The 24587-nt window shown below is 38.2% G+C and overlaps 3 protein-coding genes across 3 annotated transcripts in view; 2 read left to right on the top strand and 1 right to left on the bottom strand.

Annotated features, from left to right (window-relative positions):
• Positions 1–49: 49 nt before the first annotated feature.
• zgc:113208 (uncharacterized protein LOC550591 homolog) lies at positions 50–12178 on the bottom strand. Its single transcript, XM_058776821.1, is given in 7 exon segments — positions 50–1179; positions 1955–2085; positions 2740–2810; positions 10002–10100; positions 10181–10296; positions 10298–10367; positions 11856–12178. Coding segments are annotated over 7 exon segments (861 nt in total). The 5' UTR covers positions 11995–12178; the 3' UTR covers positions 50–944.
• Positions 12179–15964: 3786 nt separating this feature from the next.
• On the top strand, positions 15965–17392 carry nanos2 (nanos homolog 2). The gene has a single exon (XM_058777052.1). It carries the CDS (start codon positions 16694–16696, stop codon positions 17129–17131), a length of 438 nt encoding a protein of 145 aa, XP_058633035.1. The 5' UTR covers positions 15965–16693; the 3' UTR covers positions 17132–17392.
• Positions 17393–17791: 399 nt separating this feature from the next.
• The window catches only part of zswim7 (zinc finger, SWIM-type containing 7), a 30566-nt gene continuing 23770 nt past the window's right edge, over positions 17792–24587 (top strand). The window contains exons 1-4 of the mRNA XM_058777395.1: positions 17792–17887; positions 18563–18652; positions 23032–23053; positions 24457–24559. Of these exons, the coding sequence (XP_058633378.1) occupies positions 18577–18652; positions 23032–23053; positions 24457–24559 (201 nt within the window). The 5' untranslated portion in view covers positions 17792–17887; positions 18563–18576. The remainder of the gene's footprint in view (positions 17888–18562; positions 18653–23031; positions 23054–24456; positions 24560–24587) is intronic.

Consider the following 24587-nt stretch of genomic DNA (forward strand, 5'->3'; position numbering starts at 1 on the left):
AGTGTTGAACAAAGAAAACGCAATTAAAAAAACGAGTGTCGATTTCAATTAAGAGAAATTAACCAATGTACACTTTTTATCTGGTGATTCTTTTAACCTTTATTAATTATAATTTTATTGTTTACACAATGACAAGAACTTTATACGTATTGGAAATAAGTAACTGAAGTGAGGGATTTGGGGTTCATTTTAATGAGCCCATCAAGTTTATTTTTATAATTGTTTGATTTTTATATATTATCATTCACATTTCTGAAATTGTATCTAATAGGATAGAAAGTGAGACAAACCAACCAATACCATAAAACATCAAAGAACGAGTACATAAACTAATATCTGATATATCAGTACAAGGAGGCATGAAAATGTACTGCATAACAGAAATGACTCATATATAATAAATGTTTCTGATTAAGTTCCACCTGTTTCTAAAACCAAATGGAACAATGCGTAGTGTCACCAAAAAAAAAACAAATCCTTTAATAAACTTCAGATTGAAAAGTTTGTATATGACAGAGTGTATTCAAATAGATAATCACGTTCAGCATGTATTCAAAATAAACCTAGAAAAATAAATTATTGTCAAAATAAAAATAATTGTAACAATGCCCACATCCGATTACAGAGCCGTTCTCCACATTCCTCCAAGGCACGCAAGTGTACAACTGCGACAAGAAAAAACAATTGGGCTTTGGATCCAAATTTTAAAAATAGACTATTATTCTAACTTTTCTATTTACCAAAACAGCTTACAGAAAACATGTCCAATGGGAACCAAATACAGCAGTACTATTACCACAGGTCTACTCGCTAAACAAGTCCCTCGGTTAGACAAAGCATCAATTATTTAATCAGATTTGTGAGTTTATTTCCGTGCAGTAAGGCCAGCTTTCTTCTGCAGTATGTGATAAATTGAATGATGCCAATCTGGAAGTCTGTTAATCTTATTTGGGTTTGACTCTCTTTGCTCCTTCCTTATAGTCCTCCAGGGTGAGTTTGTAGCCCCAGTGCTGCAGCGTCTGTCTGACCACCGGGGAAACAGTGGGGTTGTCACAAGCACAACCGGACCGTACCACTTTGGTGATGAGATTCTGCCGCCACCGACCTTTGACTCCTGCACATTTGGCCCAGCGACTGATCTGGCGTGCATCGTCCTCTGTTTGCCTGCCCTGGTAAAACCTGCAGGGAAGATGGAACAAAAATGTGTAAAAAAGACTCAGTGTCACATGATCCTTCAGAAATCATTCTAATATGCTGAGTTGGTGCTTAAAAAAACATCTCTTATTATCGATGTGCTGCTTGATATTTTTTTTTCTTTGATTAATAGAAAAGTGAAATTGCTTTTTTGCAACAATGTTATTTTGTGCAACTTTCCTGCCAATTTTGATTAGTTAAAGGGTTAGTTCACCCCAAAATGAAAATTTTGTCATGAATTACTCACCCTCATGTCGTTTCAAACCCATAAGACCTTCGTTCATCTTCAGAACACAAATTAAGATGTTTTTGATGAAATCAGAGAGCTATCTGACCCTCCATAGACAGCAACACAACTGAAATGTTCCCAGGTCCAGAAACGTAGTAAATACATCGGTAAAACAGTCCATGTGACATCAGTGGCTCAACTTCAGTTTTGCGAAGTTGCGATGTCACATGGACTGTTTTACCGATGTATTTACTACGTTTCTGGACCTGGGAACATTTCAGTTGTGTTGCTGTCTATGGAGGGTCAGATAGCTCAAGAGGGTCCGATTTCATCAAAAACATCTTAATTTCTGTTCCGAAGATGTACGAAGGTCTTACGGGTTTGGAACGACATGAGGGTGAGTAATTAATGACAGAATTTTCATTTTGGGGTGAACTAACCCTTTAAATATGTCCTTACTAAATGAACAAATGACATTTTTAAACCCAAACATCTGAACAATAGTGAATAGTGAGTTGCAGCAGCTCTTGCCTGCAGTACCACTGGAACCAGCCATATGGATCCTGGGGCACAATCCAGCCACTGCTTTCCCACATCTCTAGACTGCCTCCACATTTTACTTTATAGGTGTTCACGTTTTCCCTGTAAGTGGATGAAGCCACCTGAAATAAACCCAAATAATTAAAAAAATGAAAAAACTCTCATAAAACCTGCTTAGTAATGCACAAATGTTTAAATTATTTCTCAAATTCAAGCACACAACAGCAGCTCCAAGTTGGAAGTGAATGTGATGTTTCTGTCAACTGTGAATGATTGCTGGCTTGTGGCAATCTAGCTGTTGTCAACTTTAGCATGTGGCAGTCAACTATCCATTCATTTTTATCAAGTGCAAGTGAGGTCTTATGGCTAAAATTTCATGGTTTTCCCTTTTGCATGAGAGTCTCATCACAAGCTTATAGCCCTGAGCTTCAAACTAAAGGAATAAAACCACTTAAATGACCCGGTTAATCTGCTGACATAAAAAACTACATAAAACAACATGAGGTAAATAACACATAAATATAGCAGTAGATCTGTAAAAATGATATTAATGATGATGATAAAAAGAAGTACTAATACACAACAGTCTAGGAATTGAAGTCTCTACTGTGATCTATGATCCAAATGGAGCAAAACAATGAGTCAACGGCATAAATCATACACACAAAGAGAGTGCATTCAGGTCTTTTATCCGCTACAGACTCGTGTCATGAAAATGTTTAGGTTAACTTTGAAAAACGTATTTACTATTGAAATGTAATGCTAATGATTAGCACCTGTTTAGAGATGTTTAGTCCATCCAGCCAGTCTTTGGGAAGCTCCTGCCAAGCATCTTTGTAATGTTGCTCTGTTAAAAAAAAAAAAAAAAAAAACTCTCGTGAATTCTTTAAGATTTACAGTTGATTGCAGAACTACTGTTAGACATTTGAGTGCATATAATCAACCTCTCTGACTGCCAAAGAACATGTGGAAAAATGTAAAAAAAAAAAAAAAGTAGTAAAGACTTGTCCTGTTTTCCTTGCTCAAGTCTGAAGTACTTGTGAAGAGTTTTTAAGCGGAAAGTACAGTAAACAGCCAAACGAACGTATTTGTTTAAAACCGTTTTGGACTGGTTTTGCTTGTAAAATGTGCTTGACCTGTGGATATTTCTCTCCTGACTTACAACCCTAATTCCAGAGAAGTTGGGACATTTTGTAAAATGCAATAAAATCAAGAATCTGTGATTTGTTCATTCTCTTTAACTTTTATTCAATTAACAAAAGTTAAACCAAAGTTTTCACTGACCAACGTAAATGTATTTTGTAAATATGAACAAATTTTGATTTTAATGGCTAAAACACACCCCAAAAAAGTCGAGAAAGAGGCAGGTTTAATACTGTGTCACATCAACCTTCCTTTTAATTAAAATGTTTCATTGTTTGGGAATTGAGGATACTAATTGTTAAAGTTTTGCAAGCAAAATTTTTGTCCAGTCTCGCTTGATACAAGACTTCAGAAGCTAAACAGTCTATGATAGTCGTTGTCTGATTCTCCTTTTCATGATTCTCATTTTCAATAGGAGTCAGATCTGGACTGCAGGCAGGCCAGTCTAACACATTTACTCTGAGTCTACGAAACCACGCTGTTGTAGCACATGCAGAATGAGAGCTGGCATTGTCTTGATCTAATAACCATGGACTTCCCATGAAAGACATCATCTTGATGGCAGTATATGTCTCTGTACAATCCCAGTATATGCCTCCATGTCAATAGTACCTTCGCACATATGCCAGTCACCCATGCTGTTTGATCTGCTGCACCACCGTACCATGACAGACGTTTGCTTTTGCTTCTGTCGCTAATGAAAGTCTGGATGGTCCCTTTGGTCTTTGGAACTGAGAACTCAAATTCCATTTTTCCTGGAAACAAGTTGAAATGTGGACTCATCTGAATACAGCACACATTTTCACTGTCTTTTTGACTATCTGAGATGAGCTCTGGCCCAGAGAACTCAGCAGCATCGCTGCATAGAATTGATGTATAGCTTTCTCTCAGAGTAACAGATATTCAAGTTACATTTCTTGATGCAGCAGCAGACTGTGGTAAATGACAGTGGTTTTCTCAAGTACTCCTGAGCCCATGTGGCTATATTTAACACCACAACATGACCGTTTCTTATGCAATGCCATCTGAGGGCTCAAAGGTCAAGCACATTCAACTGAGGTTTCCTGCCTTGCCCTACATGTACTGTGATTTCTCTGGATTCCCTGAATCTTTTCCCAATATGGCTATGTTCACACTGTCAGTTTTTGGGATTGACAACCGCATTTACTTACAGGTGTGAGTCTCGAAATGACCCGTTCACACAGCAGCTTACAGCTGCATTTGGAATACTGTCAAGCCCGTATTCCTTACCAGTAACCATAGTGACAGTGACCAAAGTAAAAAGATTTTGACGTCCATAATACTGAAAGTTTGATCACTTCTGACATGAAGTCCAATCGAGCCGCGAGTTCTTCCGTCAAATCTTCATCAAGACAGCAGCTTTTAAATTTGGGTGGAGAGCAGAGTATTTAAGTCGCGCGCAGAACACAAAACGGGAGCGGCTACGGTAGAAAACTGACGGGATCTAAAACTTTTAAGATGACACGCAGCTCATTTCTCCGTCACTGTAAGTCACCGAAATCACACATGAAAGCACGCACCACGGTAGACGCGTGTTTGTGCGGCAAAGCGGCTCTCTTGCACTGTATGACAAGAGGGAACTCCTGGAACTCCTCCTCAAATGCTCCGCTCTCTACCCAAATTTAAAAGCTGCTGTCGTGTCAGAAAGTGATAAGAATTTCAGTTTTATGGCCATTGTCATCTTTGATTTTACTTTGGTCTCTGTCGCTATGGTTACTGGTAAGGAATACGGGCTTGACTCCTGTTTCACGTTCATATAGACAGAATTCCAAATGCAACTGTAAGCTGCTGTGTGAACGGGACATTTCGAGAACATAGCCACTGTAAACTGTTTCAAAACAGTTTAACATGGATATTCTATAACCTTTTCACTTGTATTTTGCCTCTGTCCCAACTTTTTTGGAATGCGTTGCAGCCGTCAAAAACAAAAGTTGTTCATATTTACAAAATACATTTACGTTGGTCAGTGAAAACTTTGGAAATCTTTTCTCTGTACTTTTGTCAATTAAGTAAAAGTTAAAGAGAATGAACAAATCACAGATTATTGATTTGATTGCATTTTACAAAACGTCCCAACTTCTCTGGAATTAGGGTTGTAGACAAGACAACTTTTTTCACTAGAGAAAGCAATATTATGAATTTAAGACTTGTATTTTAGCTGGAAGCAATGGTCTGAAGTTTAAAAAAATGTCCTATTGAAGGATTTATTTATTACAAACGTGCAGCTTTTGCTTTACAAGATGCTAAATGATGGACTAAAGTCGTGTGGATTATTTGTGGATTATTGTGGTTTTTATCAGCTGTTTGGACTCTCACTCTGACAACACCCATTCACTGAAGAGGATCCACTGGTGAGTAAGTGATGTAATGCTACATTTCTCCAAATCTGTTCCAATGAAGAAGCAAACTAATCTATACCTTGAATGGTCTGAGGGTGAGTAAACTTTTAGGGTGAGTAAAAGTCTTTCTTTAAGTCACTTAGGACCATTAACATTCATGTTTTTAACCCATTTTTTCCCCTGCAGTTTGCTACATTTATTTTACCCTCTACTAGGGATGTCCAGATCCGATCACGTGATCGGAAATCGGGCCCGATCACGTAGTTTCAGACTCGATCGGAATCGGACGTTACCTCCCGATCAGGACTCGGATATATATGTATATATATTCTCATTATTTTTTTTAACACATCTATAGTTATGCGGTGGCACAGAGTTAGACCTCTTGACTCCACACAGAAACAGCAACGCGTGCGGCATGACATCACTTTGATGCAGAGACGCTATTGGTTAAATGCCGGCAAAGTAGAACACGGAAGCAGCTTGAAGCGGAAAGCGCGAGTATGTCTGAGGTAGAGATGTTAGTTTTCATTAAGAAAAACATACATTTCCTTCTGTGAAACTTACTACTGTGATGACAATAAGAATTAGGAGTGCAGTTCCTAAAAGCACTTTACTGGCTTTGCAAACACTGTGGCACTTTTTTTTTTTTTTATTTGTTTACATGCCTGCCGGTGTCCTGACATTTTATCCTAACGTTACCCGTCAGATTTTCACTGCGGTCAGGCCAGCCGCCAAGTCGAAAAGCTCGGTCAATCTAGCCGCCTTTTTTTTCTACGGTCGCGCATAAACTGCTTATTACGGTAAATCCGTCAGAGAACTGATGTGAATGCAAGCGCTCTTCTGGCGAACGCGATTCCCCTATAAAAGAAGAGTTCTAGATTGCACAGACCAGTTCCACCTCAGATTGAGAGGACACCTTCTCACAGTGTCAAATGCATCGTTTCAGGACTGTCTGATGTGGAATTACAAAATAAGAGCCTCCCAAATCTCATATACATGTTGTTTTGTGTCTACTTTCAAAAAGCTATAAAAAGAAGAGTTCTAGATTGCACAGACCAGTTCCACCTCAGATTGAGAGGACACCTTCTCACAGTGTAAGATGCATCGTTTCAGTACTGTCTGATATGGAATTACAAAATAAGAGCCCCACAACTTTCATATACATGTTGTTTTGTGTCTACTTTCAAAAAGCTATAAAAGAAGAGTTCTAGATTGCACACACCAGTTCCACCTCAGATTGAGAGGACACCTTCTCACAGTGTCAGCTGCATCGTTTCAGGACTGTCTGATGTGGAATTACAAAATAAGAGCCTCCCAAATCTCATATACATGTTGTTTTGTGTCTACTTTCAAAAAGCTATAAAAAGAAGAGTTCTAGATTGCACAGACCAGTTCCACCTCAGATTGAGAGGACACCTTCTCACAGTGTCAGCTGCATCGTTTCAGGACTGTCTGATATGGAATTACAAAATAAGAGCCCTACAACTTTCATACATGTGATGTTTTATGTCGACTTTCAAAAAGCTATAAAAAGAAGAGTTCTAGATTGCACAGACCAGTTCCACCTCAGATTGAGAGAACACCTTCTCACAGTGTCAGCTGCATCGTTTCAGGACTGTCTGATGTGGAATTACAAAATAAGAGCCTCCCAAATCTCATATACATGTTGTTTTGAACAGGCCAGAGCTAACAACTGGAACTGCATATTGTGCTCTTAAATTCTTTCATTAAAAAGAATTTGATTTTTTTTTTTGGTTGAAGTGTGCAGTTGTTCTTTTAAATTATTGTTGATAGTTTTAAATTGTAAATCATTTGATTAAATTGAGTATAAACACTGTTTTGTGAAAAATGTGAAAGAAAAGTCTAAATGATGATAATATTAAACATTTATATATGTGAAATTCAACATCGGAACATCTTGTCATTGTGTAGTTGACACCGTGTCAAGGTGTCCTCTCAATCTGTGGTGAAAGTGGTCTGTGCAATGTAAGAGTTTTGTTTTTATAGCTTTTTGAAAGTAAAGATGCAGAAGCGTATGTATGAGATTTGGGAGGCTCTTATTTTGTAATTCCATATCAGACAGTCCTGAAACGATGCAGCTGACACTGTGAGAAGGTGTCCTCTCAATCTGAGGTGGAACTGGTCTGTGCAATCTAGAACTCTTCTTTTTATAGCTTTTTGAAAGTAGACACAAAACAACACGTATATGAGATTTGGGAGGCTCTTATTTTGTAATTCCACATCAGACAGTCCTGAAACGATGCAACTGACACTGTGAGAAGGTGTACTCAATCTGATGTGGAACTGGTCTGTGCAATCTAGAACTCTTCTTTTATAGCTTTTGAAAGTAAAGATGCAGAAGCGTATGTATGAGATTTGGGAGGCTCTTATTTTGTAATTCCACATCAGACAGTCCTGAAACGATGCAGCTGACACTGTGGGAAGGTGTACTCTCAATCTGATGTGGAACTGGTCTGTGCAATCTAGAACTCTTCTTTTATAGCTTTTGAAAGTAAAGATGCAGAAGCGTATGTATGAGATTTGGGAGGCTCTTATTTTGTAATTCCACATCAGACAGTCCTGAAACGATGCAACTGACACTGTGAGAAGGTGTACTCAATCTGAGGTGGAACTGGTCTGTGCAATCTAGAACTCTTCTTTACAGCTTATTGAATGTAGACACAAAACAACACGTATATGAGATTTGGGAGGCTCTTATTTTGTAATTCCACATCAGACAGTCCTGAAACGATGCAGCTGACACTGTGAGAAGGTGTCCTCTCAATCTGAGGTGGAACTGGTCTGTGCAATCTAGAACTCTTCTTTTATAGCTTTTGAAAGTAGACACAAAACAACACGTATATGAGATTTGGGAGGCTCTTATTTTGTAATTCCACATCAGACAGTCCTGAAACGATGCAACTGACACTGTGAGAAGGTGTACTCAATCTGATGTGGAACTGGTCTGTGCAATCTAGAACTCTTCTTTTTATAGCTTTTTGAAAGTCGACACAAAACAACATGTATATGAGATTTGGGAGGCTCTTATTTTGTAATTCCATATCAGACAGTCCTGAAACGATGCAGCTGACACTGTGGGAAGGTGTACTCTCAATCTGAGGTGGAACTGGTCTGTGCAATCTAGAACTCTTCTTTTTACAGCTTATTGAATGTAGACACAAAACAACACGTATATGAGATTTGGGAGGCTCTTATTTTGTAATTCCACATCAGACAGTTACGGACTGTGTGTTGGGAAAAAAAAAAAAAATCGCGTTCGCCAGAAGAGCGCTTTTCGACTTGGCGGCTGGCCTGACCGCAGTAGATTTTCCTACCAGGGCTTACTGCGCACATCAATATTGCGTCTTTTTTCTCATGCTGAACAACAATATTTAATATATCTGCATTACTGTATGGGTGGGTTTAGGGTTGGGGTAGGTGTAGACATTAATAAATCATAATTTGACAGGTAGCATTTTTCATTGTAGAATTGTAGCTACTACCTACTGTTTTAATGGGAGGTAGCAAAATCTGACAGGGTAGCACAAATCGACAGAACACCGGGTATTTTAAGTTGAGGTGATATTTGTTTTTATATTAGACTTTTTTTTATATTTACTGTTGCACTAAAGTCCAAAAGTGAAGAATTTGTTATTTATTACTTGATTGTTCAAGCTACCTCACAGAAGTGCTTTGTTTGTTAACAGAGATGTTGAATGTTAAAATAAGGTGAATTAAATAAAAAATACGGAACATCCTGGATCTGTTTCTTTGCTCTTCGTTATTCTTTTTTTATGTATTATAGAAGTATCGGATCGGGACTCGGTATCGGTAGATAATCAAAATCAAATGACTCGGACTCGGACTCGAGGGCAAAAAAACCTGATCGGGACATCCCTACCCTCTACCTTCATAAGGGCCGGTTAAAGAGAAGCAGCCACATAGCATAATGTTCCTAGTGTCATACTTAATGTTGTGCTTCGAAGGATGCACAGTTATTGGCTTACACCAAACATGGTGTTTAGTCTGATTGCCAAAAGGCTTAATTTTGGTCTCATCAGAATATAGTTCCTCACATGCCTTCTGGTAAAGAGTAGATATCATATGACATTTTAACAGTGGTTTTCTCAGACAGAAGTAACTGGTGAAGCGCCCAGATAGCATTTGTTTGCTGCAACCAATCTCAGTCAATTTCAGAGCGTGTTACATAACATACACGCTACACGCATAACATGTAACATAGATCTTAAGTAACTATTTATGTGACTTTGAAAACCAATTGGCGGTAAAGTTTAGATTACGTAGATAAAGTCCACTCTAAAAATGAGCATAAAATTTAAAATGCTGTTTAAACAAAAAAAAAAAAGAAAGAAAGAAAGAAAGAGAAAAAGAAAAAGAATTACAAAGGGATAATTATGTTATATAGGCACTGTTCATGTTTTGAATTTCAATTAAACAAATTTTCTTTCATTACATTTAAAGTCTCCATTGTGCAATAACTGAAGCTAACAACTGATCACAGTGAGACATACTTGTGATACTGGAGTAGATGGGCCTAAAATAGGTACCCCCAAAACTGCCTGCCTGTAAAACCTCTTTAGGAGTCATGTTAGGTGTGAACTCTGGGTGGCCTGCAACAACAGAAAAATGAAAAATTAGTGAATGAATGAACAAATCATAAACCTATGGCACAAAACATTCTTAACTTCACCTTTAAACACAAGTTGTCCTTTCTCATTCCTCTTTATTTCAGAGGTATTTTTGCCACCATCTGAGTTGTCTTTCTTATCATCCTCAGACAAGTCTTTGGAGTGGGCAGATTTATTTTTTCCCTTTGTCCTTGTCTTTGCTAGAAAGCTTCACTTTAGTTTTTGTAGAGTCAGCTTTACCAATAAGACCTGAGGATCAGAGAAAAACACATTACAAAACACAATCTCCAAGTAATCTGGCTAACCTAAAAAGCCTTCATCTCTGAAACATAAATATAAAATATGTAAATTACGATAAGGAAACGTGCAAAATAACAACTGTCTGTCTGTCAAGAACATACATTAATATATATTTACATATATAAATAAAGTCTATTTTCTTCTGCAAATGTGGATAAGTAAATAATGTGTTGGATGAGAAAAAGTGCAGCGTAAAATAATAATAATAATATTACGCATGAGGTCAAATAACGTACAAACTAACACTGTCCAACATTTAGTGGGTAAAGTTTCAAAAGGCAAGGCAGTGTTACTTTTGACTCCACTGATCTCAGGCGTTCACACGTCCTAAAACTGAGGCTGCATCCAAAATCGCATAGTCTCTTGAGTAGGTACTTTTTTGAATAAGTAATTACTTTGCAACCAGAAAAAGAGTATGCTCTATATAGTATGAACGTGTCAAGTATGAATGTCATCTACTGCATTCATCATTGTCACGTGACCTACCAACATCAGTTTTTATAAGTACTGCGAATTCAGGCATACTTCTTTTGTCACATACTGTTTTTCACCTACTATATAGTAGGGTAGTATGCGATTTTGGATGCAGCCGAAGTGTACCGCGGATACTGGGGGTGGGAGGCTGTGAAAAAATACATATCATGTGATGAGGCAAATGCATCTACTGCACTGACTGGCTCATTATCCTATTAATGCAATAATGCCCGCCTATTATGTGCTCCTCATCATTATGATTGGCTGATTACCCTGTCAACGCAATAATACATGCCTCTTATGCATATTATCAAATGGGCAAATCAAACTTAATGGTTTTAATGGACAAACTAATTGCAAAGTGAACAAATCAACTAGTCAGATCACTTTCGACCACATCCAAATTAAATTTACTTACGATGACTTGAAATGTCCGCAGCCCTTCAGAGGACAAGTGCACTGAGAGATAAGAGACTATCTTTGCCTTAAATGAAGATATGTGAGTGAGTGTAGGGTATTTTGTGAGCACTCAGATCACTAAAATTACAGCTTCACCTGTGACCATTATGACACCTAAAGTTACATTAGTTGCTAATGGCCTTAAAAGGTCAGTGACCTACTAATTATAAAAGTTAAACAACATTTACTAGTAACAGAAAACTATAAAACTACAATAAATATTAGTTATTTTATTTTTATTCTAGTAAATGAAATGAGAAAAAAAAGTTTAAACGGTATGAAGTTATACAATTTTGATTTTGTTTTAATAAAGAGTATGCCAGTATAGTATATAATAATATAGTACAGTATATAGTATAGTAATAATATTGGATGCTTGTTGATAACGTGAAGCAAATGTGAAAAAGATTTGAAAACATAAAAGGTCACCAACGCTGATACCACTAAGATAGATAGATAGATAGATAGATAGATAGATAGATAGATAGATAGATAGATAGATACCGTCTGATTTCTGCACTGCGCCGCTCTTTCCCTCGTTTTTGTCTTTTATTTTCTGTCTCTTTTTCCCAGGCGCCTGGAAATCATCCGGAACTGTTTTTCTTCTCATCTTCCTACTGTCTCTTTCATCCTCGTCTCTCATGTCTGAATGACCTTTGTAACTTAAGGAAATTGGTTTAATGAGAAATAGGTTGTAGATACAAGGACACTTTGCTTAGAAGACGAGCAAAGAGTTAACTAATAAACTACATAAAACTGCTGCTCCTTGACGACCGCCGAATCCGCGTTTATGCAACACGGTGTAGTGCGCATGCGCGCTGGAGGCGTGCCTGTCTGATCTTTAACGAATCAAGACGACAGAACTAATATGCAAAGCGAGTCAGACTCAGTGCTTTCTTAATTAATATGAACATACCGAATCTAAAGTTTATCCTCTAGAAAGAAGTTTTCCCAACGATACCTTAGCAATAATGAAATCCCAATAGTTTGTAGAGCTGTTACAAATTCCTTCAGACAAGGGTACAGTACATCGTCTCTTTTTTCCACGTGCAAAAGGTTTTGTCAATTTATGATAATTTTTAATTTTTAATTTTAATTTAGATTTGATCTATCTATCTATCTATCTATCTATCTATCTATGCTGACATTTGTTTATCTTGTTCACTCCAAGACACTTCAATAAAACTGTTTTTTGCAGCGTAGGCAGTGGATTCCTCTCACACTAGGCAACTTGGCAGTAGTTCTGATGGCCCTTTCTGGTCTCTTCACTTTGTTTCTGAAGGCCTAAAGTTCCAGGGTTTTGATAAGTATTATCAAATCTCAGTTGGCTTATAGCTACTCATTCCAGCTTTTCTTTAAACGTATAATGTAGGCTAACATATTTCTGCTTAATTTAGTGTTTTATACATTGTACAAAACTAGATGTTCTAAAAACATATTCAGCTCATTTAATTAGTGCTGTCAAACGATTAATCACATCCAAAATAAAAGTTTTTGTTTACATAATATATGTATGTGTAATGTGTTTATTTATTATGTATATATAAATACACTTACATACAGTATATGTTTTGAAAATATTTACATGTATATACATTTATATATTTTATATATTAACAGTTTTTCTCTATTGCTAACACACAATTCATGAAACAATTCACCATTTTCTCACAACTATAAACACAATCTCAAAACTACACACCAACTTGCACAAACCTCAAACTTCCAGGTCAAAACCAAATATTCTAGTCAAAAACAAATGATCTTCAGTCAAAAACAAACTTTGGCCTCAGATGATGCACAAACCTGCCAAATACACAGACTACTCCACTGCCTAGAAAACACCAGTGAGATCAATTCAAAACACTGTTACTAAAACCTCTTACTGGTAATCAGGAATCAGCGGAAGGGTGGAGGTACAATAAAATAAAGGAGAAGCGTATAGAATTGTTTTTATTTTTATTACAGGACTTTAATATGTATATACACTTTCCAAAAAAAAAGAACTGAGTATGAACTCAGTATGCAACAAAAGACTGTTTACACACGCAAAAAAAAAAAAAAAAAAAAAAACACTGATCAGTTACTGATCAGCATCCTCGACACCCTCAGCATCACGTCTCTGGGCAGGATCAGGCCACATACCTTCATCTACATCACAGTAAATGTTTTCTCTTGCAAGGGAGCGGGGAAATATGCTCTGCTGTGTCTTATCCAGTCTTGGATCGACTCTATAGCAATGTCACCACAGGCCTCGTCCATTGCTTGCAAAAGGTTTGCCCGTTCGTAAGGGTTTCGATCATACTTTCCACCGCCATGCAGAAAAAAACTCCTCTATGGGATTGACAAAGATAGTCTCTCTTGCTTCATGCTGGATAATGGAACCATAGAGATGGTTGAGGAAATCCAAGAGATGTTGTGTGTTGTAAGGGCCCAAGGTTGCATGATGGTGGAGAACCCCATGGTGACTGATGGCAGCGCACAGTGTCACATTGCCCCCACGCTAACCAGGGACCTCCACAATGGCACGGCGTCCAATAATGTTCCTCCCCCTTCTCCTCCTTTTAGTTAGATTAAACCCAGCCTCATCAATAAATATATATTCATGCAGGGTGTCTCTGCCATCAAACTCGAACATGTTCTGCAGAAATATGTTTTGAGTACATGTGTACAGTATAAGCAATAAGAATAACTTTACCTGTAAGAGTACATTATCAAATTGCAGCACTAAATAACACATTAGTGAGTTACACTTAGTACCTGTACATATGCACTCGCTGATTCTTGATTTGCTCTGAATTCCTTTCAAAAGGCACCCTATATACCTGTTTCAATCGAAGTCTGTTACGATGCAGGATACGGTCAATTGTAGAAATACTTATACGATCAATTTCTGAGAAGCCTTGTTGATCTTCAATAATTCTTCTCTGAATTTCACGCAGTCTAATTGCATTACTAGCAATGACCATATTTACAATCGCAGTTTCTTGGTCTTCTGTCAGAAGACGTTGTCTGCCTCCCCCTGGCAGTTGCCCCTAAACTCTGCAAAAATACAGCACATAGAAGAACTAATACTGCAACACTTGGGATTTACAGCACGATACAGGTCTGTACACTGAAGAACAATGAAGGTTCTCTTATCTAAATTTTATTGTAACTGTATGTCTAAATAGCATAAAAACCCTGTAGATTACTGCACAGTGTCCTTGCCAAATATCAGGTACCTGTTTTCTTCTCTAAATGTTCGAATGATAGACGCGACTGTAAATCTGCTCACATTCGGCTGAACTCGTTGGCCAGCTTCCCTCATGGTCATCCCATGCACAAGAACATTGTCAACTAGTGTTGCCCGTATTTCCTCAGGAACAAATGTTCTTTGGCCTCTTCCTCTTCCTCTTCCTCTTCCGCTTCCCCTCTGTCTCCCAATTCTTTCTGCTCTTTCACCGTTAGGGTCCATTTTCCAAAGCAAATGATCACCTGTGGCCTTTTTATATTACCTGAGATTCTGATGTGTGTGTCATCAGTTTTGCTACTTAGTGTTACCACATGCATAATTGTGTGTTGATTGTGTTCAGCTTGTGACAGCTTGAGTTAATTATATTATGTGTTTGTGTTTTCTGAACGAGAACATGGTTAACTCTGTGCAAAATGATGGCGTTTTTGTGTAGAGTTTTGCAGAAAACACTGAGCAAATTGGAGCGTGTGTGAAAACAGGTGAAATGTGTTAAAAGTTTTGAGAAACGTGTCTTTGTTTTGAGAACTGTATGAATGGTTTGGAAAATTGGGACAAATGAATCAGTTATGTGTTAGCAATCCAGAAAAACTGTAATATATAAACATAGCATATTTTTCTTAAATATATACATGCATGTGTTTGTATTTATATATACATAATAAACACACACACACTCATATTATGTAAACAAAAACTTTTATTTTGGATGCGATTAATCGTTTGACAGCACTACATTTAATAGCCTACATTGTTGTAAATATACTTTTGGGAGTATCATCCTAAAGATGTGACAACAGTGACTAAAGACACATCTTTGTGTTTTATTAAAAGTGCATTTAACAGTTATTACATGCTATTAGCCTACCTTATGAATCTTTTAGGGGTAAATAAGGTTGAAAGATTAAACCTTATGAGCAATAATTGTACCTTGAGGGGTACCTATTTTTTGACGGTGTACACTTATTTAGTATCATATTGGCATAGTCTTTTGTTTAAAGTTATGTTGCACATATATATATATATATTCGTGTGTGTGTGTGTGTGTGTGTGTGTGAGAAACAACTTTTAACAAAAGAGTCAGAAAGTATTAGCATTCAAAGAAACAGATACAGGAATCTGGGAATTGACTCACAAATGAACTTTATCGCAGAGTTTATAAACTGGGACTGTTCTGACACATTTGCAAAATGAAGAATGACAGGAAGATAAAACGTATTATACAAATCCTTACTGAAAGCGCTCCGGCTGCACACTGTTGCTATGGTTACCTCTTTAAACCATCACGAGTTCACTTCGCTAACTTTTCTGGTTAGCAAACATTTTAAAATGTATAAATATTTAATATAGGCTACATAACTATAATAGGTGTATATAGCCTACATTATAATGATGGATATCAAAATCTCAGTTTATAAACCTCCACGCTCAGTTTTAACGGTTCGCAGAGGTGGCGGACTAGACGCTAATCGCGGCTCGGTTTGGCGCTGCACAGCTGACTGTGCGCTGGACCGGAGACCGAGATGCGGCGCAGACTGCCGCTGATGTCTGTGCCGTGATGTGTGTGGCGTCTGAGCAACAGCCCGGAGTGTGTGTGAGTCACTGTGATTCGAGGTGACAATCCAGATAACTGTGGGGCTGACAATGCGCCGACTACCAAACATGCATTTGAATTGAATGGGAGCTCAGCTACTGGGAAATTCGAAGGCATCCTTCTGTGACAGTTACCCTGCTATGGAAGTTATGTAAAAACGGCTTTTACACTGCATGCATTAGGTTTTTAAAGTGCTCAGTGACATTTTTTCTAGCAACTTATTTCTAATAGCAAAAGTTGGCATGCGCTTGTTGAAAATGTTACAATGTTTGCAAGAGACAGACAGGCAGACAGACAGCGGCGCTCACGTGCTCTCAGTCTGGCACGTGCCGCTCAGTAAATGACACGATCACAACATACAGGAGCGCGTGCCTGACCCTGGTGACCTTGCGACGACCTCGGTCAAGCGAGGGCCAGGTGTTCGGTGCCCCAGACAGACCACATTCCTGTCTGGAGTCTGCTTTAAATAGCTCGGGGTGATGATGGGTGACACACACCTGCCTCAAACCGGACACGATGCAGTCCTCCTCCCTGACCGAGCGCGAGAAGAGCATCCCCGCAGCTGACGGCTGTTTCCTGATGTGGCGGGACTACATGGACCTCCGCAGGACCCTGTCGGAGCTGCTGCAGCATCGCGACGGAGCACAAGCCGCAGATGTCCGCGGGACGCCAGCGGAGGGTTTCACGAGAGCCGGCTCCAGCAGCAGCGTCTCCAGCACCTCCGCCTCCTCCAGCCGCGACCTGCGGACCCCGCGGGACTCCTGCGGATTCTGCCGACAAAACGGAGAGACGCCGGTGGTGTACATGAGTCACAGACTGAAAGCCCGAGACGGCCGGATCCTCTGCCCGATCCTGAGGAGCTACGTGTGTCCGTTCTGCTCCGCCACCGGAGACTGGGCGCACACCCGCCACTACTGTCCGCGGAGAAACACGCCGAAGACCGGCGACGCGTGAATCATTGGACTGTACGTCTGTGTTCGACGTTTGTTGTGAAAATGTGTTCAAAAACAAAAAAAAAGTTGTTTACGTGTTAATGGTTGAAACGTGTTTTTATGGTTCATTTCAAAATAAAAATATTTTTCTAGTGCATCAAAAACAGGTTTTGTTATTTTAATTTTATTTAAATTCTTCGTTGATATGGTTTGCCATTTAGTTGAGTCATCTAATAATAATTTGTCCAAATCAATAGCTACTTGATCCAAATGTAATGTATGAATGAAAACCCACCAAATCAACAACTGCTGAATGTAAAATGGTACAATTTTAGGTTTTCAAATGATACAAATTTAACAGGCTTCAGTTTAATATCTGATGTAAATAAACAGGTTACTTTACAATTTGAGCATCAGTTTAAGAAAATAATCGTCTCTTAAATCCATCTGCCAGTTTAACAAGTTAAGGAAAGCTTTTTCAGGTACTTGGGTAATTGATTTCTTTGGTTTTAAAAACATGCTAAAATATTTTGAGAGTTTAACTAATATTAAAGAAGGAAATTGTACTCTCTGAAGTAATATATATATATATATATATATATATATATATATATATATATATATATATATATATATATATATATATATATATTAATGAGAATAATTTGGCCATGCTGTTTGTACCGTAGGTGGTGCAATAAACCAACAGTATGTTATGCGCCACACAAACTAGCGAAGAAGAAGAACATACGGCGGCGGTGCGGGAAACATGAACACGGTAAATGTTTTTATTTGTGTGTGTCGCTGAACGTTAAATATTTACATATTCAGCAGATATCGGGTCAGTTGATGCTTTTAGAAGCTGCTATCGAATCGTGTCGAAGTTACTTTGGAAGATACGATGTCTAGATAGTGGTAGTATTGGTTGGTTTTCATGTAGTTTACAGATATATTTATTAGACGAATGTCAAATATAAACACTTTCTCAACATTACTGAGCATTCTAATAGTTTTCTTTACTTTGTAATTAACTCCACATTTACAGATATGTGAAAGAAAGATACTAAAGACAAATCATTACGTAATGTAACGTAATAATACAGATCCCCAGACAAGCTTTCAAATTTTAAAATCATGTACAGTAATTCTCATATAAAGAATATCTGACCAATGAGGACATAAATTTGTATAATGACAAGGGTATGACAGGTATTACAAGGAGAAGGTGACTTTTTAGGACATTACCCCATGTCCCCACTTTTCAAAACGCTTATAAATCACACAGAATGGAGTGTATTGAAAATCTGAAATAGCACAAAGTTTCCTGTAAGGGGTAGGTTTAGGTGTAGGGTTGGTGTAGGGCAATAGCATATACAGTTTGTACAGTATAAAAACCATTACGCCTATGGGATGTCCCCACTTTTCACAAAAACAAACGTGTGTGTGTGTTTAGTTTTCAGGTGCATTATGGGCTCATCTCTGCTTTCTGTTGCTGAGCAGCTTTTGAAAGACCTTCAGAGAACTTACTCGGAGACAAACCAGAGTAAGTTTGAAACTCACACACTCGCTGATGTCTTGTCAGCTGGATGAAGCTATTGGGGCTTGAAACATTTGAGTAACATTTGCAGCTGAAAAGCAGAAAAACTACTAGACATCCTGCGGTTATCTCATCAGTCTTCACAGACAAACTCACACTGTACAATGGGCTCCAGAAATCTCTGATCACTTGTGAAAATGTGCATATATTGTGCAAGTTATATTTTTTAGTACTAACTAATTGTACAAACTAGAATTTTTTTTTCTTCTTGTTTTAATGTTAGAGATGTTTAGCTTCAATAATGTCAAGCATGCATTTCGATAGTATGCTGTAGGGTTAGTATTTGGTCTGATGCTGATTATGTATATTGTGCTTCAGTGGAAGCAAGAACAATTTGACCTAAAACATCATAACCTTTTTTGTTTTAGTTTCTGAAACTTGTTTATTTCTGGGTTAAAGATTTTCAATGTGTTCTCAGACATTTGTACCCCATGTGTCTCATTCAAACATTTGAACAACAGATATTTAGCGATTAACAGTTTCATTGATTCTCAGGTAAATTTCAGAATAGATAGTAACTCTGTACAGAATCAACATTTTACCCTATTAACAAACCCATCCAAAACTAGTCCCCAACTATGGTTTTAAAGGTCACAGCTTGGCTATAATTAAATATAATCAAAACATCCTTCAGTATATAATGAGAAAACTACACTGAACAAAATTATAAATGCAACACTTTTGTTTTTGCCCCCATTTTTCATGAGCTGAACTCAAAGATCTAAAACTTTTTCTATGTACACAAAAGGCCTATTTCTCTCAAATATTGTTCACAAATCTGTCTAAATCTGTGTTAGTGAGCACTTCTCCTTTGCCGAGATAATCCATCCACCTCACAGGTGTGGCATATCAAGATGCTGATTAGACAGCATGATTATTGCACAGGTGTGCCTTAGGCTGGCCACAATAAAAGGCCACTCTAAAATGTGCAGTTTTACTGTATTGGGGGGGGGGGTCCAAAACCAGTCCGTATCTGGTGTAACCACCATTTGCCTCACGCAGTGCAACACATCTCCTTCGCATAGAGTTGATCAGGTTGTTGATTGTGGCCTGTGGAATGTTGGTCCACTTCTCTTCAATGGCTGTGCGAAGTTGCTGGATATTGGCAGGAACTGGAACACGCTGTCGTATACGCCGATCCAGAGCATCCCAAACATGCTCAATGGGTGACATGTCCGGTGAGTATGCTGGCCATGCAAGAACTGGGATGTTTTCAGCTTCCAGGAATTGTGTACAGATCCTTGCAACATGGGGCCGTGTATTATCATGCTGCAACATGAGGTGATGGTTGTGGATGAATGGCACAACAATGGGCCTCAGGATTTCGTCACGGTATCTCTGTGCATTCAAAATGCCATCAATAAAATGCACTTGTGTTCGTTGTCCATAACATACGCCTGCCCATACCATAACCCCACCGCCACCATGGGCCACTCGATCCACAACGTTGACATCAGCAAACCGCTCACCCACACGACGCCATACACACTGTCTGCCATCTGCCCTGTACAGTGAAAACCGGGATTCATCCGTGAAGAGAACACCTCTCCAAAGTGCCAAATTCTCTGAAACGCCTTTGGAGATGGCTTATGGTAGAGAAATGAACATTCAATTCACGGGCAACAGCTCTGGTGGACATTCCTGCAGTCAGCATGCCAATTGCACGCTCCCTCAAAACTTACGACATCTGTAGCATTGTGCTGTGTGATAAAACTGCACATTTTAGAGTGGCCTTTTATTGTGGCCAGCCTACGACACACCTGTGCAATAATCATGCTGTCTAGGGCTGCAACTAACGATTATTTTAATAATCGATTAATCTGTCGATTATTTTTTCGATTAATCGATGAATCGGATTAAAAAAAAAAAGCATTCATTTCCAACCCTTTATTCAAAAACAGAACTAAAATCTTTAGAAAGTGCACAAACATGTTGCTCCTTGAACATCCCTGAGCTGTTATAATAATAATAAAATAAAATAAAAATGGACTAACACAAAAAACATACACATGTATGCTTTACATCTGCCAAATATATAGACTTTTTGGAAAAATTTATTAAAAAAAAAATTTAATAATTTAACAACACTGAAAATCAAGCTCAAATGGAGTTAATAATGTTTTTGACCAGAGAATGACGGAGATGGAGTGTTTTGTCTGTCGTTAGAACGGCTGTAACTGTTATGCAGTGCATAAGTGCATTATGCTTTCATCAACTTTTACAGGTTATATAACTTTGATTGTAGCTATATGGGCGCTTAGTTTTTTCTTGTTGTTTAATACACTTGGCCAAAATCTCAAATTAAGCTTATGCACATAATGCACAGGATATTTAAAACGTCTCCACTCTTCAAACACACAAAAACATTATCCTTTACTGACATAGTGTTTGAGTAAAGAAAACGCTGTACTATTCAAACACCAATTATTTATTCACCCTTGCATTGCGAAAAAGCAGAGATCTCATCTTCTCCAGGCTGTGCGCGCGCGTCAATCTGAACGGAGGCGGGTGAAGTTACGAGGTCTCGCTGAGAGCTCGATGATCCAATGGCGTTACGAAGTTTTACTGACAAGTTATTTTAATGCTTATCATTGGTTTACTATTTTTAAAACTCTCTGATTTAAAATAATAAAAACGAATTATAAGCGACTCAAGTTTGGATAATTTTTCACAGCACCTGACTGGGCTAGAGTATGGCAACTGCCATACACTGCCATACGCAAACGCCGCCCCTGCTCCCACACCTTGGATGACTTGGGTCGCACGGATTTCTCTGCCTCCGCCATGTATCTTTCCTCTACCTCCGCTCGTTTTTTTTTTTTTTTTTTTTTACTTTTTGTTTTTATTTATGAGGCGCCAAACTCTGCTAGCATCCGTGCGCGAGAGAGACCGAGTGTGTTCACTCCGCTCCGCGCTCAACTAAAGTTTTTTTTTTTTTTTAATAATCAAACATCTCCGCGTCGCGCGACACAACGAATCGATTATGAAATTCGTTGCCAACGCTTTTATTAATCGATTTTTATCGATTTAATCGAGTCGTTGTTGCAGCCCTAATGCTGTCTAATCAGCATCTTGATATGCCACGCCTGTGAGGTGGATGGAGTATCTCGGCAAAGGAGAAGTGCTCACTAACACAGATTTAGACAGATTTGTGAACAATATTTGAGAGAAATAGGCCTTTTGTGTACATAGAAAAAGTCTTAGATCTTTGAGTTCAGCTCATGAAAAATGGGGGCAAAAACAAAAGTGTTGCGTTTATAATTTTGTTCAGTGTAAATAAATAAAATACTATGAAATAAAATAAATAAATGAAATCTATTCTTATATCACATTTACACTGGCACAATCAGCATATTTCTCACACACAGACATTAGTGTCCCATTTCCAAATAGGTTAAGTACTTGGACCATTTTTTTGTCCGTCTGCTTATAAGACACTTTTTTTTGTTTTTCCCAAATGCAGCCACTCTAGCTTGAACAACAGACATTTGATCAACATTTTTAAAAAGTTTAGGCCTATCAATAAAAACTGCATGTGTGGAAGTGAACTGTAAAGTCAGTGAACATTTTGAATCCTGACATGACAGTAGAAATGAATGCAGTTTCAATTACTGGCACCAGATGGTGCACTAATACCAGTTTCATGTATTGTTTCATGTCCACTGCTGCAGTGTTTGATTGCTTAAACAGACAACATGTCCTGTGGAGTGGTCTTCAAGTTTCTTATGGTCCATGGTGTTGAGGTTGCCTTTTGCATAAGGTTTGAAGTATAGAGATTTATGTTCATATTTTTTCTTACAGCATCATGTTCCTCAGAGCCTATTGCCTAATGAGATGTTCAGTAGTCCAAAGCCTTGCATCAAATAATTGTTAAAATGTCAATATATTAATTGAGTTATTGTGAAATCCTTATGTGTGCAGACAAGACTTAATGCATAACATCTGGATAAGAGTAATGACATTATTCTGTTGGAATTTTGATGTCAAACGATGCCAGAGAGAAATATCAAGGGAGTAATGATGGCTGTAGTGTTTTTGAGATTGAGATGTCGTTTCAATTTGTGCTTGTTTGGGTCTTTCTCCAGAGAACCATGGTGACCACAATAAACAACCAAAATAGTCTGTTTTGCATGACTGATAATTGGTTATTGTTGTTATAATGTTAACATGTATTTAACTTAAAGTAGTTATTTTTCCCAGATGTTGTTTCATGTGCTCATATTATATGTTGCTTTTGTGCATTAAAAACATACTTTGTGCTTTTACATTTTTCAGTTTTATAAAACACTATTAACTAATATTATCTCTCTTTCTCTTTCCTATAGTACCAGATGACCTACTAATAGCGTAAGTATCCCCCCCCCCCCATCTCCTCCTCCTTAAGTTACATGTACCATACTGTGAGATTTGGCCTTGAACTGGTAAATATTTTGAGTACTCTTGACCTAAGGTAAATTATTGCAGATGTGTGTATTATTGCCTCTGAACACTGTACAGAAACCAGCGCTTACCTCTTAACTGCAAGATGTACTCAACACAGGCTTTATCAAGCACATGTGTATGCCTTTACCCAGCGCTCTCTTTCTAGACGTCATTGACTGAATAAATCATGATGTTAAAAGCATCCTCAAACCCACAATGACAGTCATCAGGCTGCCATTGAGGGAAGCTCTAAGCCACAGTAATTACTCTACTCTAGGAATCACATTCCTCCATAAATGGCTGTTCACATCACAGGTCAGCACTTCTTGCTTTATTGGGCAATTGATTGTGGTTTCAGTGTCATCATCGCGGCGTCATGTGTTCGCTTGGGTCTTTTTCTCTCTGAGACATTATTTGAATGTGGCTGGATGACGTTCAGATGATGCAGTTCCACACTTCCACTTTAGAATGTTCTGCTATAGGCTTGATGTCAAGACCGGATTGGCTCACAAGTGACATTGTTTTTGAAACAGCGTTTGCTTTGGGTTAGAAGTGAGAGCTGAGGTTTGTTGCCTCTCAGCTTCCTGTGTACATGTCACTGTCTTAGCATGGTTTCCTGTACCTACAGTTAAAGGAAATGGTTCATCCAAAAATGAAACTTTTCTGAAAGTGTGCTCACTCTCAGGCCTTCAAAAATGCGGTTTGTTTCTTCATCAGAACAGATTTGGAGAAATTCAGCATTACATGACTTACTCACCAATGGATCCTCTGCAGTGAATGGGTGCCGTCAGAAATCAGAAGTTCAAACAGCTGATAAATCATAAGTAATCCATTTGATTCCAGTCTATTAATTAATGTCTTGTGAAGTAAAAAGTTGCTTGTTTGTAATAAACAAATCCATCATTAAGATGTTTTTAACTTCAAACCATCCTCTATCTATATAATAGCGCTTTTTACAGTGAAAAAGATGAGTCGTCTGAATCAGGAGAGAAATATGCACAGTTGCACACAAGTGAAAACAGTTCTAAACAAATATGTTGGTAGATTTTGTTGTAAGAGGACAGCAGGGGATGGACGTTTACACTGGTGAAAGCGTTTTTATGAATTATGGACTGGGATTTTGGCCAGAAGCATTGGCTTCTATTTCAAACGATGGCCTGATGAATTTTCTTACGAATATGCAGCCTTTTAATTCACAAGATTTCTCTAAATCTGTTCCAATGAAAAAACAGCTACATCTTGGATGGCCTGAGGGTGAGTGAAGTTTTAGCAAATTTTTATTTTTGGGAGAAATTTTCCTCTTACTCTCATTTTGTTCGATCTTACAGATTACGGTTTGTGTTTGGCCAGTGTGCTCTTCAGGCATTGGACCTGTTGGACCAGCGCTCCGTCACATGTGTGTCATCACCTAGCGGTCGAAAGGCATTTCAGGTAGGAGTGAATGAATGTCTCAAAGCCA

Source organism: Onychostoma macrolepis, chromosome 05 (assembly GCF_012432095.1).
Source record: "Onychostoma macrolepis isolate SWU-2019 chromosome 05, ASM1243209v1, whole genome shotgun sequence".
NCBI classification, from domain to species: domain Eukaryota; kingdom Metazoa; phylum Chordata; class Actinopteri; order Cypriniformes; family Cyprinidae; genus Onychostoma; species Onychostoma macrolepis.